Below are 16,144 nucleotides of genomic sequence, written 5' to 3'. Positions count from 1 at the left end.
TAGAGTAAGGAAAGCAGCCCTCACTCTCACAGAGGGATACATTTATCTTTATCTTAAAGCTTAAGAGGCACTTGCTACAATTATGATTTCAGGACCTAGAAATTGAACTCAAGATATTATACCTCCCAATTAAATGCTTTTAAAGCACAGAATCTAGAGTACTTGCAATTTATATTTAAACAGAAAACATCAAAAAGGTGGTAGAGTATACCTAATTAAAAAAACAAGAAAAAGGGAAGAAGCCTCTTACTATTTAGCAAAATCAAATAAAAGAAAATTGAATGTATGTTTTAATAATATACTGTAAGCTTTAAAAATGCACCTGCTTGGAAATAACTGAAAATTCTCTCAGTCAAAACAAAGGGAGACCAAATGGGAGATTCCGAGGCAAAGTTTCCTGGAAATATTTTAAATTCCAATCTTAGTCTATTTTGGGAACTAGAAGATGGGAGAATCTAAACTCAGATTTTTAAAATAGGCATCCATAAAGTTAATTGTGAAAGTATAATTCTGACAGATACCTGACAGGTGGAAAATCAATCGTAGAGCTGTCAAAGCTGGGATGCTCTGTGTAGAAAGTCCGAGCATGGACAGGTCCACAGACAGAGGAGAGCTGTGCTCCAGGACAGACCATACCCAGCTGATTTTGTTGAGACTTTGTACTCAGCATTGCTTAGAAATGTTCTCAAGGCTTCTGGAATGCGATGAGGGAATGACCACATCTTGAGTGTACAAAGAGCATGACTTCTTGATATCCAGAGGGTGGGCACACTGTGATGGTTTTCAGCTCTGTACCCCAGAAAAACCTGTTCCTGTGGGTGTGAACCCTTATAAATAAGGCCTTTGGATGAGGTTACTTCCGATAAAGTGTGGCTTAGGACGCGTCTTAATCGTATTTCCGAAGGCCTTATTAGTAAGGTCCCAGAGAGGGAAAAAAAGCCACAGGGGAGAGCCACAAGACGAAAGTCAGGGGAGCACAGAGGAGAAGGGACGGCCGGGAGAGGTCACCATGTGCACGTGACAGCCAAGCCAAGGCCAAGGGTCCCCAGCAGCCAGCCCGAGAAGACCAGTCTTCAGGGAAGAGCATCGCCTTGATGCTACCCTGATTTGGACGTCTTTTAGCCTTAAAACTGTGAGCCGATTAAATTCCCACCGTTTAAGCCAATTCATTGCATGGTATTTGCTTTAGCAACAAGGAAACTAAAACTTCATTATGTTACATGTCTAAGACGTGTCTTCAAACAGCGATAAAACCAAGTCAGAAATTTTACTATTCTTATTTCCAGTCCAAAAGTCTATCTATTATATAGTGTTTATATTTATAATTATTTAGAATTGTTCAGCTTATTATACTTATATCAACAACAATAAAAATCAACTGTAAGGATTTTTGTTAGGTAATTGCAGTTAGTGCTACTTATTTCACCCCCTTTTAATATAAAATGTGCTTTATATTGTACAGTGCTCAATACCTTAGTTGTGTGACTTTAGCAAATTCATTCCATTTAGTCTCATTTTCCCTATCTGTAGAAAGATTTCTAGGAATCACGTCAGTTCAAATATTTCCTGAATTTATAAAAACGTGCTTGGTTCTTCCTGTGCTTTTGGTACTTTTCAAATGGTTTTGGCATTTCTGAAGTTTCTTATTGGTTTCTACATTTAGGGAAAAGACCTTCTATTTTCCATTCGTGATAAATACCAACTTAAACTGTCTTTGCTTTGCCATTTAGCCTTTTATTTAGTCTTTGTTATGAAGTGAAATATAAAATATTAAATACCTCTGTTCTACTACCAGGGATGTAGTGAAGCTGCTATTATGATAAGAGAGCACGGTTAACATATTAATTAGAATACTGCATACAATTCCAACAAAATTATGATTAGTTTTTACTTGACTATTTCATCTTAATTACTTATTTCTGCATCTGGGTTTTTAGTTTCAGTTAACAGAGACAAGCCCTGGGAAGCACAGGTCTCTTGATTCTCAAGTCAGCGATCTTGAAAGAAAAAACGAAAAAGCAGGCATGGGACCATAGCAGCTTCTCATATTTAGCCTTCAATATTTTAATCAGCAAGATGAAGACAACTGTTTGTAAAGACTCATACTATATGAGTATCTAGCTAAATGAAATGGAAAACTTACTTGTAAAGGTAATATTCTGCATAGTCTACCTCTTCTCGAGATGAAATGTTGTCCACAAACTAAGGGAAAAAAAGAAACCCATGGATGAGTATAAATTATGCCACATATTGGGCCTAATTCACCATTGGCCTTACATAGACAAAACATCCATTTCATACAAACCAATAATCATGCTTAGTGGAACAATGTTCATGTGCTGTGATTCCATCTTTCAAATCACTTTAAGTTGATCAAAACAAAGGCTATTCAGAGGCAGGGCAGGATGGCGGCATAGTGAGGTGTGGGATTTAGTTCTTCCTCCAGAGCAGCTAGTAAATAGCCGGGAAGAGGACAGAACAACTGCTGGGGGAACATCAGTGAGCAGATACACGGCACACGCTGGACCAGAGGAACGGTTGAGACCCCACCCAGAACTGAGTGTCCCCCAAGCTGGTATGTGTCCCCCACAGGCACAGCAGGCTGGTTCCGAGGGGAAACAGACTTAACTAGTAGCAAGGGCTTACCTCAACCAAACTGCAAATGCAGAATTAATAAACAAATTCTGACAACATTTGGAAACCAGAATATCAATAAGAGTTTAGTATTCTGAATATATAGAGATTTCCTGTACTCAACAACCCAATTAAAAACATGGGCAAAAGACATGAACATTTTTCAGAAGAGGAAATTCAAGTGGCAAAAGGCACCCGGCAATTAGGGAAATGCAAATCAAAACCACAATGAGATATTATCTAACACCCACTAGAATGGCCATTATCTAAAAATCAGAAAACAACAAGTGCTAGAGAGGATGTGGAGAATGAGGCACACTTATCCACTACTGGTGAGAATGTAAAATGATTCAACCGCTGTGGAGAGCAGTTTGGCGGTTCCTCAGGAAGTTAAGTAAAAAATTGCTTCATGACCCGGCAATACCATTGCTAAGTATATATTCAGACAATCTGAAGGCAATAATTCAAATGGACATTTGCACACCAATGTTTACAGCAGCATTATATTTGATTGCCAAGAGATGGAAACAGCCCAAATGTCTATCAACAGATGAGTGGCTGAACAAGCTGGGAGATATATACACGATATAATACTGTGCAGTTATAAGACAGAATAAAGTCATCAAGCATGTAACAATGTGGATGAGCCTTGAGGACATTAGGCTGAGTGAGATTAGCCAGAAACAAAAAAACAAATACCGTATGGTTCACTAATACGAACTAATATTAACGAGTGAATTTTGAGAGTTAAAGTTAAGAACACAGGTTATCAGAAGATGGAAAGGGTCAAAATTGGGCATTTGGTGCAAAAGGAATACAGGTTGTGCAACAGGACTGATTGTAAAGATCCAGAAATGGATAGCACAATACTATGGGATGATACACAATTACATAAGGTCACTGAATGAAGCTGAGTATGAGTGTGGCTGAGGGAGCAGGGCTGGGGGCACAGAAGGACAGAGGACAAAGACCGGGACAGTATAACTTAAGAATGCCTAGAGTGGATAAGGATGGTGTGATGGTTGAGTTCTGACATCAACTTGGCCAAGTGATGAGGCCCAGTTGTCTGGTCAGGCAAGCACTGGCTTGAGGACTGCTGCAAGGATATTTTGTGGTTGGTTGATAAAAGGGAAGGCTGGTGTATGAAATCATCAGTCAGTTGATCGCATCTGTGGTTGATTACATCTGTGACCAACCAAAGCGTGCCTCCCACAATGAGATAATCCAATCAGCTGAAAGCTTTTAGGGGTGAGGAGACTCTTTCACTGCTTTTTCAGCCAGTGAGCCTTTCCTCTGGAATTTATCCAGACCATTCATCAGAGTCACCAGCTTCATAGCCTGCCCTGTGGATTTTGGACTCTTGCATTCCCACAGTTGTATGAGACATCTTTATAAGTCTCACATTTACAGATCTCTCCTGTTGGTTCTGTTTCTCTAGAGAGAGTGATTCTTAAGAAACAGAATCTTAAAGATGCGTTTTTATAATTGGTTTTTTACTCTGAGTAGACTCGGAGGCACTAATGACTCTTTTTCCAATAACCAAGATGATACTGACAGTCCAAGGTGAGTCAGCAAAAGAGATAATCAAAATATCACCATTTGATTCGGTAATTGTATGCTTTCACGAGGCAAGGCTATGGCTGATAATGTTTTTGACACCTTTGTGGGGTTTTGTGAAATTAAGAGGTACAATGATGTTGGCTGGTTGTTGTTAGATATGCTGGATACAGTGATGAGGGAAAGGGATGAGGTGAAGGATTCAAATTTGCACCTTAAGTACCATATGAACGATTTAAAATTCTCCATGTATGCCCTGAAAGAAAATCTTATTTCCTGTGGTCACAGATTTGAGCAGTGCACCTGGTTGTTGATTTTGCTTGGAAGGAGAACTGGGCAGAGGTGTGTTTGTGTACTGACTCATGGGCTGTTGCTGATGGTTTAGCTGGATGTCAGGGACTTGAAAGGAGCATGGCTGGAAAAATGGCAACAAAGAGGTCTGGGGAAGAGGTACATGGATAGACATTTCTGAGTAGACAAAAAACATGAAGTTATTTGTGTCTTGTGTGAATGCTCACCAGAGGGTGACTTCAGCAGAGAAAGGTTTTAATAATTAAGTGGATAAAATGACCCATCCTATGGGCACAAGTCATCCTCTTTCCTCAGCCACTCCTGCCATTGGCCAACGGGCTCATGAACAAAGTGGTAGGGATGGAGGTTATGCATGGGCTCAGCCACATGGACTTCCATTCACCAAAGCCAACCAGGCTACGGCCACTGCTGAGTGCCCAATCTGCCAGCAGCAGAGACCCACACTTAGTCCCCGATATTGCACCATTCCCTGAGGTGATCAGTCTGTTACCTGGTGGCAGGTTGATTACATTGGAACACTTCCATCATGGAAGGGGCAGTGATTTGTTCTAACTGAAACTGACACATACTCAGGATATGGGTTTCCATTTCTTGCATGCAATGTTTCCACAAAAACTACCATCCGTGGACTTACAGAATGCCTTATCCATAGTCATGGTATTCCACACAACATTGCTTCTGATCAAGGAACCCACTTCACAGCAAATGAAGTGCAAAAATGGACACAGGCTCATGGAATTTTCTGGTCTTACCATGTTCCCCATCATCCATATGCAGCTGGTTTGATAGAACAGTGAAATGGCTTTTTGAAGACCCAACTATGGTGCCAACTGGGTAGCAATACCTTGCAGGGCTGGGACAACATTCTCCAGGAGGCTGTGCATGCTCTGAATCAGCATCCACTCTACTGTGCTGTTTCTCACACAGCCAGGATGCATGGTCCAGGAATCAAGGGGTGGAAACGGGTGTGACACTACTCACTATCACCCCTACTGATCCACTAGGAAAATTTTTGTTTCCTGTCTCTGAAACCTTAAGCTCTGCTGGTCTACAGGTCTTAGTTCCGAAGGATGAGTGCTCCTACCAGGAGACACAACAAGTATTCCATTGAACCTGAAGTTAAGATTGCCACCTGGCCACTTTAGGCTTCTCATGCCACAGGTACAACAGGCAAGAAAGGGGATTACGGTTCTGTTTGGGGCAACTGATTCTATCAAAGGAATATAGGGCTGCAACTACACAATGGAGGTTAAAAAAAAAAGAGTTTTCCGGAAATCCAGGAGATCCCCTAGGGTGTCTCTGTGGTAGTCAGCTTTAGATGTCAGCTTGGCCAGGCGAAGGTGCCTAGTTCTGTTGCTGTGGACATGAGCCATTGGCATGTGAGGCTTATCTATCACTGATTGCATCCAGGGTCGGCTGGGGTTATGCCTCCTGCAACGAGTGATGTCTAGCTTAAATGGCTGGATGCTTAAAAGAGAAAGCTCAACACAACACAGCCCAAGCAGCTCAGCATACATCATCTCAGCACTCATAGCTCAGCCCAGACCTTTGGAGCCACAGAAAGGAAGCACCTAAAATCCAGGTGAAAGCTGCTGGAACCCAGAAGCCTGGAGAGAAGGCCAGCAGAGATTGCCCTGTGCCTTCCCATGCAAGAGAGAACCCCAGATGAAAGTTAGCTGCCTTTATACTGAAGAACTATAAGTTTTTAACTAAATAAATCCCCCTTTATTAAAAGCCAATCTATCTCTGATGTTGCATTCTGGCAGTTTTAGCAAATTAGAACAGTGTCTCTTAGTACTACCATGCCGTGATTAAAATCAATGGAAAACTGCAACAACCCAATGCAGACAGGACTACCAATGGCCCAGAAACTTCAGAAATGAAGGTCTGGGTTACCCCACCTGGCAAAGAACCACAGCCAGTTGAAGTACTTGCTGAGGATAAAGGGAACATGGAATTGAACTTCGACCACATGATCACTTACAGAAACGAAGACTGTGATTGTATGAATATTTCCTCCCTGTTTTGTTATGAATGTTCGTATTTGTACATAAGCAAATCTCATGTTTTCCTCTTATCATATGACATAGTTGTATTGTTCATGCTGTAGCATTTAAGTCATAGGATATGAAGATTAAGGGTGAATGTTGCCTAAGGACTTGCACCCTACTCTGGAGAGATGTAGTGCTTTTTCGGTCGTATGCAGGACAGCTGAATATTGTTAGGCGAAACATATGTCTGTTATTGTGTTCTGTTTGGGAACACAATGCTTAAATGTTTCTAGGTGATGCATATAACTGGCAAGTTGAGAAGGGGTAGACTGTGATGGTTGGGTTCTAGTGTTACCTCGGCCAACTGCTGAGGCCCAGTTGTCTGGTCAGGCAAGCACTGGCCTGACAAATGCTGCAAGGCTATTTCGTGGCTGGTTGATGAACTGGAAGGCTGGTGTATGAAATCATCTGTGGCTGATGAACCAAGGTGTGTCTCCCACAAGGAGACAATCCAATCAGCTGAGGGCTTTAAAGGGATAAGAGAGACTCCATCACTGCTTGTCCAGAGCAGTTCATTCAGACCCTCCATCAGAGCCGCCAGCTTCACAGCCTGCCCTGTGGATCTCGGTCTCCTGCATTCCCACAGTTGTGTGAGACACCTTTATAAATCTCACATTTACAGATCTCTCCTGTTGGTTCTGTTCCTCTAGAGAACTCTAACAGCTGGCGATTCAATGTACAAATGTAAAAATGCTTTTGCACAAGGGAGAACAAATGATTGTCAATACTGCAAGTGGCTAAAAATAAATGGTATACAGGAAAAGGTACAATCAATGCAAGGTAGGGTCTATAGTTGACAGTAACATTGTAATATGCTTCCACTGAATGTAACAAAAGCATTATGCCAAAAGTGAATGTCAACAAGGCGGGGGCATAAGGGAGGGGCATGGATTCTTTGTGGAAGAAAAGGAAATGTCTTCAGATAGAATATGGTGGTGAAGGCATGTCTTTACACTTAGGCTGGATTGTATGATGTGTGAATAAAACTAATTAAAAATGAACAGAGAGAAACAAGTGCTAGAAAAAATGTGGAGGGAGACTCGACCTATTCATTGTTGGTAGGGCAGCTCGGAGTTGCATTCTGCCCTTGGGCTTCCCCTTGGAGGGCAGGGTGGTGGTTCCACAGGAGGCGAGGGGTGGGGCTGCCATAGGGTCCTGAAACCCTGCTGCTCAGTATATACCTGGAGGAAATGAGTGTGGGGACACAAACGGACATTTGCACACTGGTATTTAAGGCAGCAGTGTCCATGATTCACATGATGGAGAGTGGCGTAAGGGTACAACGACTGAAGAATAGAAGGGGGAACTGTGGTGTATACGCACGATGGACTACTAAGAGGCTGCAAGAAGGAATGAAGTTGTGAGGCATGCAACTACGTGAATGAATCTTAAGGACTGTATGTAGAATAAAATGTCAGAAACAAAAAGACAAGTATTATCATGTCTCACCTATATGGATTAAATATAATATACAAACTCAGAGAATTGAAGTTGAGATCATGGGTTATCAGGTTGGGGCCTACTGTAAAGGTTCCTAGACTGTAAGCTCTTACACCAGTCACATATATTTAAGAGTTGTAAATAATATTTCTAAATTCTGAGATACTGAGCTATTTGTATATAACCTGATAGTTCTCTGAAACTTCAGGCATTTTTGTGACACCTGAGACCCAGAGGTAGAGCACTAAAGCTATGAGAGTCCGTAGTACCCCATTCAGCAACTATTAAAAAAGCTGAAAAAGTGATCAGACTTCATTCTAGAAATATGAATGAAGCTGATCTAGATAGGACTAAGGTAAATCAAAATGTTGGGTAAAGTGATATGGCTCAAATTTTCAAACTTCAACCTCTATGTAAGATCAAAGGGAGAGATTAAGTATTTGGTGCAAAATTTATATTTTGGGTAGCACACTATCTAATTTAACTTGTATGGCCAATTTATTTAATATTATAATTACATGGAATCTTGAATAGGGCGTGAGATCTTGTTGGTTTCTACATGTTAGTTTGATGTCCTGATAAATCCCAGAGTAATTTGGGCAGAAAATAAAAAAGTATGTGCAAAGTCCCCTTGAGTGACTGGGGATAAAGAAGGACATATTAAACTTCCCTATTTGGGGAATTCTGATATTCCTGCCAGCAGTGAGGACAACCAATTCAATAGGCTGAGCCTTTAAACTTGGGGCTCGTCCCTATGAAGCTTATTACTGCAAAGGAGAGGCTATGCCTACTGATAATTTTGCCGAAGAGTCACCTTCAGAGAACCTCTTTTGTTGATCAGATGTGGCCTGTCTTTCTAAGCCAACTCAGCAGGTAAACTCACTGCTCTCCCCATTACATGGGACATGACTCCCAGGAACAAAAAAATCTCTCTGGCAACATGGGAACTGATTCCCAGGGATGAGCTGGGACCCAACATCATCTGAATGAGAAAGCCTTCTTAACCAAAAAGGGGAAGAGAGAAATGAGACAAAACAAAGTTTCAGTGGCTGAGAGATTTCAAACACAGGCGAGAGGTTATCCTGGAGGTTATTCTCATGCATTATATGATACCCTGTTTCAGTTTATGGTCTATTGGAGCGGCTGGACGGAAGTACTCGAAAGTGCTGAGCTGTGTTGTACTAGCCTTGCTTCGTGAAGATGACTATATAACTAAATAGCTTTTACAGTATGACAGTGAAAACCTTGAGTCCGATGCTCTTTCTGTCCACACCCGATTCAGGGTATGGACAGATAAGTAAAAAAAAAAAGTATATAAATAAATAATAGGGGGAGGTAAAGAGTAAAAATTGGGTAGATTGAAATACTGTGGGTCAATGAGAGGGAGGAGTAAGGAGTACGGGATATATTGAGTTTTTTTATTTCTTTTTCTGGAGTGATACAAACGTTCTAAAATGATCAAGGTGAAGAATACACCACTATGAGATGATACTGTGAATCACTGATTGTATAATATAGTTGGACTGTACCTGTGTGGATACTTCTCATTAAAAATAGCTTTTCTGTCAGAAAATTTATGTGTTTCTTGCAAGAAAAGTACGTTATCTCCTTACCATTGAATTTAAAATGAAAATTAGCACATACTAAAATAAATGAATTATTTTGAAGGCTAAAAAAACAAACAAGGGATATTCAATGGTTTTTCTATGTGAAAACAACCTTGATCAGAATAACTGATTGAAATCTAAACACGACCCTTGTTCAGAGCAAGAGAAAAGCTCTTCCTATTATATTTATAATTAGTCACTGACACTTCCCTCTATCTCTAAACACTGCTATCTTCTCTATGTTATGAGTTCCAAATGCATGGGAACACATGGCTGAAAGGATGAAGGCTCTCATGATTAAAGAATGGCCCAGGAGACAGAAATCTACCTTGAGAGAATTTGGTCTTGTCGTCATCCTTCCTGCTCTGGTTCAAAGTTCTGCTGATCGAAGTCAGCCTGTGAGTCCTCGCCCCACAAACCTCCCTCCTTCAAGTCAGGAAAACTGTAAGTATGTTCCTTAAACATAAAGCAAATAAACAACCAGAAAGTACTATTCTAAGGATGGATTATATTCTGAAGTAGAGACTCAGATCCAAAAAAGATGGAGTAGGAGATGATGGCATGCTACAAAAACTATTAGAGTATGATTAAAATCTCATGGAGGGCGGGCCACGGTGGCTCAGAAGGCAGAGTTCTCATCTGTCACGCCAGAGACTAGGTTCGATTCCCCAGTGCCTGCCCATGCAAAAAAAAAAATCTCATGGAAAGGGAGAAGAGAGTTAAAATGGAAGGGTTTCTAAAAATGGCTAGGGCTTAGGGATTTGACTTAGAATATGTTCCCTTGCCCATGAAGGAGTAGATTATGGTTCAAACATAGGACCTAAGACTGCTTGCTCCGATGGCCTCTAGGACTTAGTTTCCCCATCTAGTAGGTTAAAGGCACCTGCTCTGACGAGTATGAGACTCCAGTGAGAAAATGTACACAAAACCTCTTTATGTTTTGAAGCGCTACCTAAAAACACCTCAGATATCATGGCTTACAGGGGTTTCATTCATGTAAGCAATGGACCAATGTTGGCTCCCCTCCAATTTAAGAATTATGAGTCTATAAAATTTAATTTATGACCAAATTAAATTGTTGACCTACTAACAGAAAGTAAATGGCAGAAAGAGGGGCCAAGACTAAAAAGGAAGATATCTATTTCTTTTCTTCTCTAGATAGAACAATACTTTGAAGCTCACAGTGCCAGTCATTCCCACCAAGAGCTTTCCCAACTAGGACCCCATTTTAGCATCACGTTGTCCCTACGAAGACATCATCACCCTTATACTGGAAAGGAGGGAACTGAGAGACGCCCCATCGCCAAATGTCACAAAGTGAACTCATGATAAAGACAAGACCAGATATATTTGAGGAAGACAAGAAAAAGAACTCTGATGATGCAGAGATCTAGGTTTGAATTCTGACTTTTCTAGGTTGTGAGCCATGTGAGCTTGGACAAATTATCCAACCATTCCAAGCCTCATCTATGGAATGGCGATGATAATGCTTATCTCATATGGCTGTTGTGAGAATTAACAGAGATAACATGTATTAAGACGTTAGTGCGATAGCTGACAAAGCTGCTCAGTAATGTTTACTATCAATAACTATTCTTGATTCCTAGCATAATATTATTCTCTTCTCTATCACTCTGCAGTAATTAAACACTAACATTAATATGCATTCTTTCATAACAACCAAAACCATTTCCAGTATTAATAAGTAAATATTATTACTTTGAAGGCAGCATCACCTCTTCTAAAAAGACTATAGCATGATATAGCAGAATATCATACCCTGCAAAAAAATTAAGACAAATTAGATACAATAGTGATTATTGGCATCATCTGATAAATTTATAACATTTTATTTCAGCCAAAAAAATTTCCTCTTCATTATGAAATATTTATTAGTAACTGCAAAAACATACCATACTCTGGAAATGACTGATAGTCTTTAATTTACACTGTTTCATCCACATAAACAGCTTTTCTTATTTTCTTCCTTCTACTTTTAAAAAAGTATATATTTAAATTTTCTTACCCGTGATATTGTCAAAGAACTAACTGGCAACTTTCTCTCATATGTTTTATCCATTAAAGATGCTAGATCAGCTGTGAAAACAAAGAAGGAAAAAAAAACTGTTAAATATACATAATTCTCAAGAAAACGCTAACAGATACAATTCATGCCAAATGGCTGCCAACATTATGAAGTCATTATTAAAACAAATGCTTACTCTTGCTCTTTTTTGAGAAATTATTTTTATAAAAATTAAAAAGAAAGAATACTAGTAACATTTCTAAATGATTTATTTAATTGGAATAAAGATTATTTTTAAAATCTTAGCATATTTTAGTATTTAAGAAATGGATTAGGATCTCTGGAAGGAGACCTAAGTACTCAAGACCATGGGGAGAGGAATTAGATGATGGACAGCCAAAAGGAGATTTTTTTTGCAGTATGAATTGGGTAAATTGCTAGCTCTAAAAAAAAGAAAAAATTAATTAAAATCTATTGAATGACGTTTGGAGGCACCCTGGCTATCCTTCAGCCTGAACTATTACCACTTTTATTCTTTTTAGCAAAACATCCATCAGAAAACGTGGTGTTCCTGAGATTACCAAACACTTTTCTCTTAATGTCTAAAAAGGTTTGAAAGTCTAGGTAATACTCTCTCCAAAATGAATATTTCATGTGTTCTCACTGCTTCTCAAACTTCCAACATCCTTTTTTCCCTTGCCCTTTCATTCTCATTTTCAGCTCATCTCTGAAAAAACAGAAGCCATCAAAAGAGACTTTCATCCTCCTGGCACCCTCCTGCCAGGCTACTTGCATCTGTGTCCACACATTCTGCCTTCTTTCCTGTTCAAAGCATCGAACTGCATTAAACAAAGAAGAAACCTCTCCCGCACTCATAGCCTCTTCCAGCTGCACCATCCCCGTTTCTCTCTCCCTTTAAAGAGCAAAAGATGCTCCAAAGAGTCACCCCGTTGCTACTGCTACTACCTCCTGAGCTCCCATTCTCTGTCGGACTCATTCAAATCAGATTTGGGTTCCTTCAATCCACAACCACTAATGACCACCTCTGCAAGGTCCAATCCAATGGTTAATTCTCAGTGCTCACCTTATCTTACCTCTCACTCGCATTTAGTACAGTTCATCATGCCATCTTTCATGAACTTTTCCCCTATTTCTCCATCCCTCTTTCTTAGACCCCTTTGCAGGATCTCTTCTTCCTCCTGACTCCTAAATACTGGGGTGTCCTAAGCCTCAGCGGCAGAGTCTTCTTGTCGCCATCCACACTCAGTCCCTCGTGGGATCTCATCCTCTCTCATGATTTCAGTCACCTCCATCTGCAGACGATCACCCCCAGAAATATGTCTACTGATTTCTACCTTTAACTCCAGACTTGCGTTTCCAACTGCACAGGTGATCACGTCATTTGAGTGTGCAATAGGTATCTAAACATTACCTGTCTTCTAGATTACTCAAACTTCTACCCCAAACATGCTTTTCCCTGGCCTTCCCCATCAGTAGATGGTCACTACCTTAGTTAGCTTCCTCAGGCCAAAAACCTAGGTGTCCTCTTGATACCGTTCTTATTGACACTCTATACCCATCTGTCAGCAGGTCCTGCATGTCCTACATTTGAAATATAAATATATATTTTTCACCTTGTTCTAGTTTGCTAGCTGCCAGAATGCAACCCACCAGAGACAGTTTGGCTTTTAATAAAAGGGGATTTATTTCATTAGTTCTTCAGAGGAAAGGCAGCTAACTTTCAACTGAGGTTCTTTCTAGCGTGGGAAGGCACAGAGTGATCTCTGCTGGTCTTCTCTCCAGACTTCCCCCTTGTAGAGAGCCGCTTTCCGGGTTTGGCCTAGTGGACACGCTGCAGCCTGCTCTAGAGTTCCCCCCGCCCATCGAGTGAGCTAAGATGGCGCTCACATCCTGCTTCCGCAAATGACGCACACGCCCACCAACCCTATCTTCCAATCACCTCTGTATACGTGGCACTAACCTATTGGGTTTGGGCACAGTATATAAGAGGTTACCCGGACGGGGTGGGTGGAGACGACCCACAGGGAGCCGTGCCTGACGGCCGCATAGAGGTTGTTCCCCCGCGGGATATTTCGCCCGCGCGGAACCTGTAACAGAGAATGCAAGCTTAACTCCAGTAAAGGTCTGTGCTTACAACTGCTACGTGTCTTGGATCTGTGTTTCTCACCAGCGCGGATTTGTCTGCGTCTCTCTGTCTCTCCTCATTGTCTCACCCGCCGGCCGGGGGCTTGACGCTGAGCGAGAAGTCGCGGACACCCCCTGGGTGATTTCCTTCTGCATCTCCAAAGGCCTGGGCTGAGCCGTGAGTGCTGAGATGAGGAATGCTGAGCTGCTTGGGCTGTGCTACATTAAGCTCTCTCATTTAAGCACCAGCCAATTAAATCAGACATCATTCATTGTAGCAGGCACACCTCCTAGCCAACTGCAGATGTAATCAGCAACAGATGAAGTCCACATACCATTGGTTCATGTCCACACAATAGATCTAGGCACCTTCACCTGGCCAAGTTGACAACTGAATCTAACTACCACACATCTCCTCTACTGCTAAGCCACCAGTATCTCTTACCTCCTAATTACCTTGCTTCAGCTACTGCTCCAACCCTTACAATCTAATTTCTACCCAGAAAGTCTGAGCGATCCAATCCTTTAAAAAGGCAATTAAATCCTGTCATTCTTTTGTGTCAACCAGCCACAAGGTCCTACAAACTCTGGTTTGTGGGGTCTTCTTTCTGAAATTACAAGTAAAATCCATGAAGGCAAGGACTTATTTCACTAACATAGCCTCAGTCCCGTAAAAGGTACTCACTAAATATATAAAGAAATGTATAAAAGTAAGGAAGGAAGAGAGGAAAGGAGGTAAAAGAACTGATTAGATTTTCATGTTATTTTTTTAATCCCTAGTGAAAAAAAATCAAGCAAGAAAGAGACACTTAGAGGTAATCAAATAACAAGTATTTGTTAAAGACCTATTAGTGTGCATTTAGCATTGTCATAAGACAAAAGTTTTTAAAAAAATTTTTAATCATTTTTCCTTCTCTCCTTTCCCTGGGGCAATGCTCTTAATAACAATAGCTATTGGGGAGACAGCAACTTTGAAAAACTTCTAAAACCTGATGTGATGTAAAGTAACTAGCTTTTCTTATAGAACAAAAGGACTGTCAGGTTATTAACAAACCAACCAACCAACCAAAAAAAAAGCAAACCCTAAAGTCTATTCCGAAGTCTACTTGCTCACAGAACAGGTGTTAAACAGCTCTTCGGTGATACCAAATCTTTATCTGTCACTTCATAACAGACTTCTGCTTTGAGATGAGAGGCAATATAAAGAATCACCTCATTCACTTAAAATCTACACTTCAATGAACAAAAGCAGGATAAAAACCTTCTGGCCTCACTGGGTGACACACAGCCTGTCTTCTCGTAGGTTCCACATGGTGCCCAATGTATAAGGAGACACTGGGTTTGCGTCAAGGGTCACCTCAATAGTGTGAGAACACAAGGGTTCATTTCCATCCTTCACCCCAAAGCATCTTCAGTCAAGTGAGACTGGCTGGAGACTCAAAAGGCAGCAGCTGCAGAGCCAGCATCTGATGAACAGCATACTGCAAGTCAAGGAACGGTTTACTGCTCAATATAGTATGTTACCAATCACCTCCTATTACAGCACTGGCATGATAAATGAGGCAGAAAACTGCACAGAGCAGGGATCCCAGGAAAGCTGGGGCAGTGCAGCCTGCAGGGAGGCAGCACCCCAGGTTTCTGGACTCTGGGCTTCAGTGGTCAAAAATCACACTTCCTGTTACATGAGGGGCCACCAGACACTCAGGTTTCATTCAAAGGGATGTGCCAAAGAAGCTGTTTCCTAGCCTGTTACTCAGCTTCTCAGGGCTATACATCACAGCTGACAGGGTGGGGTGAGGACAGCAAAGACTAAATGGGAAAATCGATTTGAAATTTGAATGTCATTTAATAAAACTTACAGCTGTACAGACAGCATGGAAGCATGTCCAGAAAGGAAAGCGTATGCGAGTATATACATGCCCTTCCTGCTTGAAGACAGTGTCCCACTGGCAATCTAAGGGCAGAACGGAACCTCCTGAAGACCCTGCACCATTCCAAGTACCGGTGCACAGAACCTCTGGGGCTCTAACCCACCCGATTCCGGGGCCTCACACAGAAGGCGATCCTGAATCCGACTGAGCTTCAGAAAGTAGAAGTAAAAGTCAGAGGCCAAAGGCAAGATGGAGTGTAAATTGAATGTTTAAGGGAGCACAGAGGGTAGCAGCCACCCTGAGACCATCTGTGGTTTCCCAGACACATACAGTTTTTATTTTAATGGCTTGCAGGGGGACAGAAGATGAAGCCCCCAGGTATTTGTAAGATGAAAACCAGTTCAGAGGTCCTTAGATAAAGCCAGGGCCACCCAGGGCTGCACCTACAGTAAAAAGATGAATTAGAAGAAAATGTACTCAGCAAAGGCAAATAGCAAAGAC

At 41.3% G+C, this 16,144-nt stretch overlaps 1 protein-coding gene across 6 annotated transcripts in view; it reads right to left on the bottom strand.

Annotated features, from left to right (window-relative positions):
* The window catches only part of MRPS27 (mitochondrial ribosomal protein S27), a 121,890-nt gene that overhangs the window by 81,906 nt on the left and 23,840 nt on the right, over window positions 1-16,144 (bottom strand). For all 6 annotated transcript variants that reach the window (XM_077139502.1, XM_077139506.1, XM_077139505.1 and 3 more), the window contains 2 exons: window positions 11,628-11,698; window positions 2,144-2,202 (listed from right to left, as the gene is read on the bottom strand). In XM_077139502.1, the coding sequence (XP_076995617.1) occupies window positions 2,144-2,202; window positions 11,628-11,698 (130 nt within the window). The remainder of the gene's footprint in view (window positions 1-2,143; window positions 2,203-11,627; window positions 11,699-16,144) is intronic.

The sequence above is a fragment of the Tamandua tetradactyla genome, chromosome 21 (assembly GCF_023851605.1).
Source record: "Tamandua tetradactyla isolate mTamTet1 chromosome 21, mTamTet1.pri, whole genome shotgun sequence".
Lineage (NCBI taxonomy): Eukaryota > Metazoa > Chordata > Mammalia > Pilosa > Myrmecophagidae > Tamandua > Tamandua tetradactyla.
The sequence above is the reverse complement of the archived record's forward strand: the minus strand, read 5'-3'. Positions and strand labels throughout refer to the sequence as shown.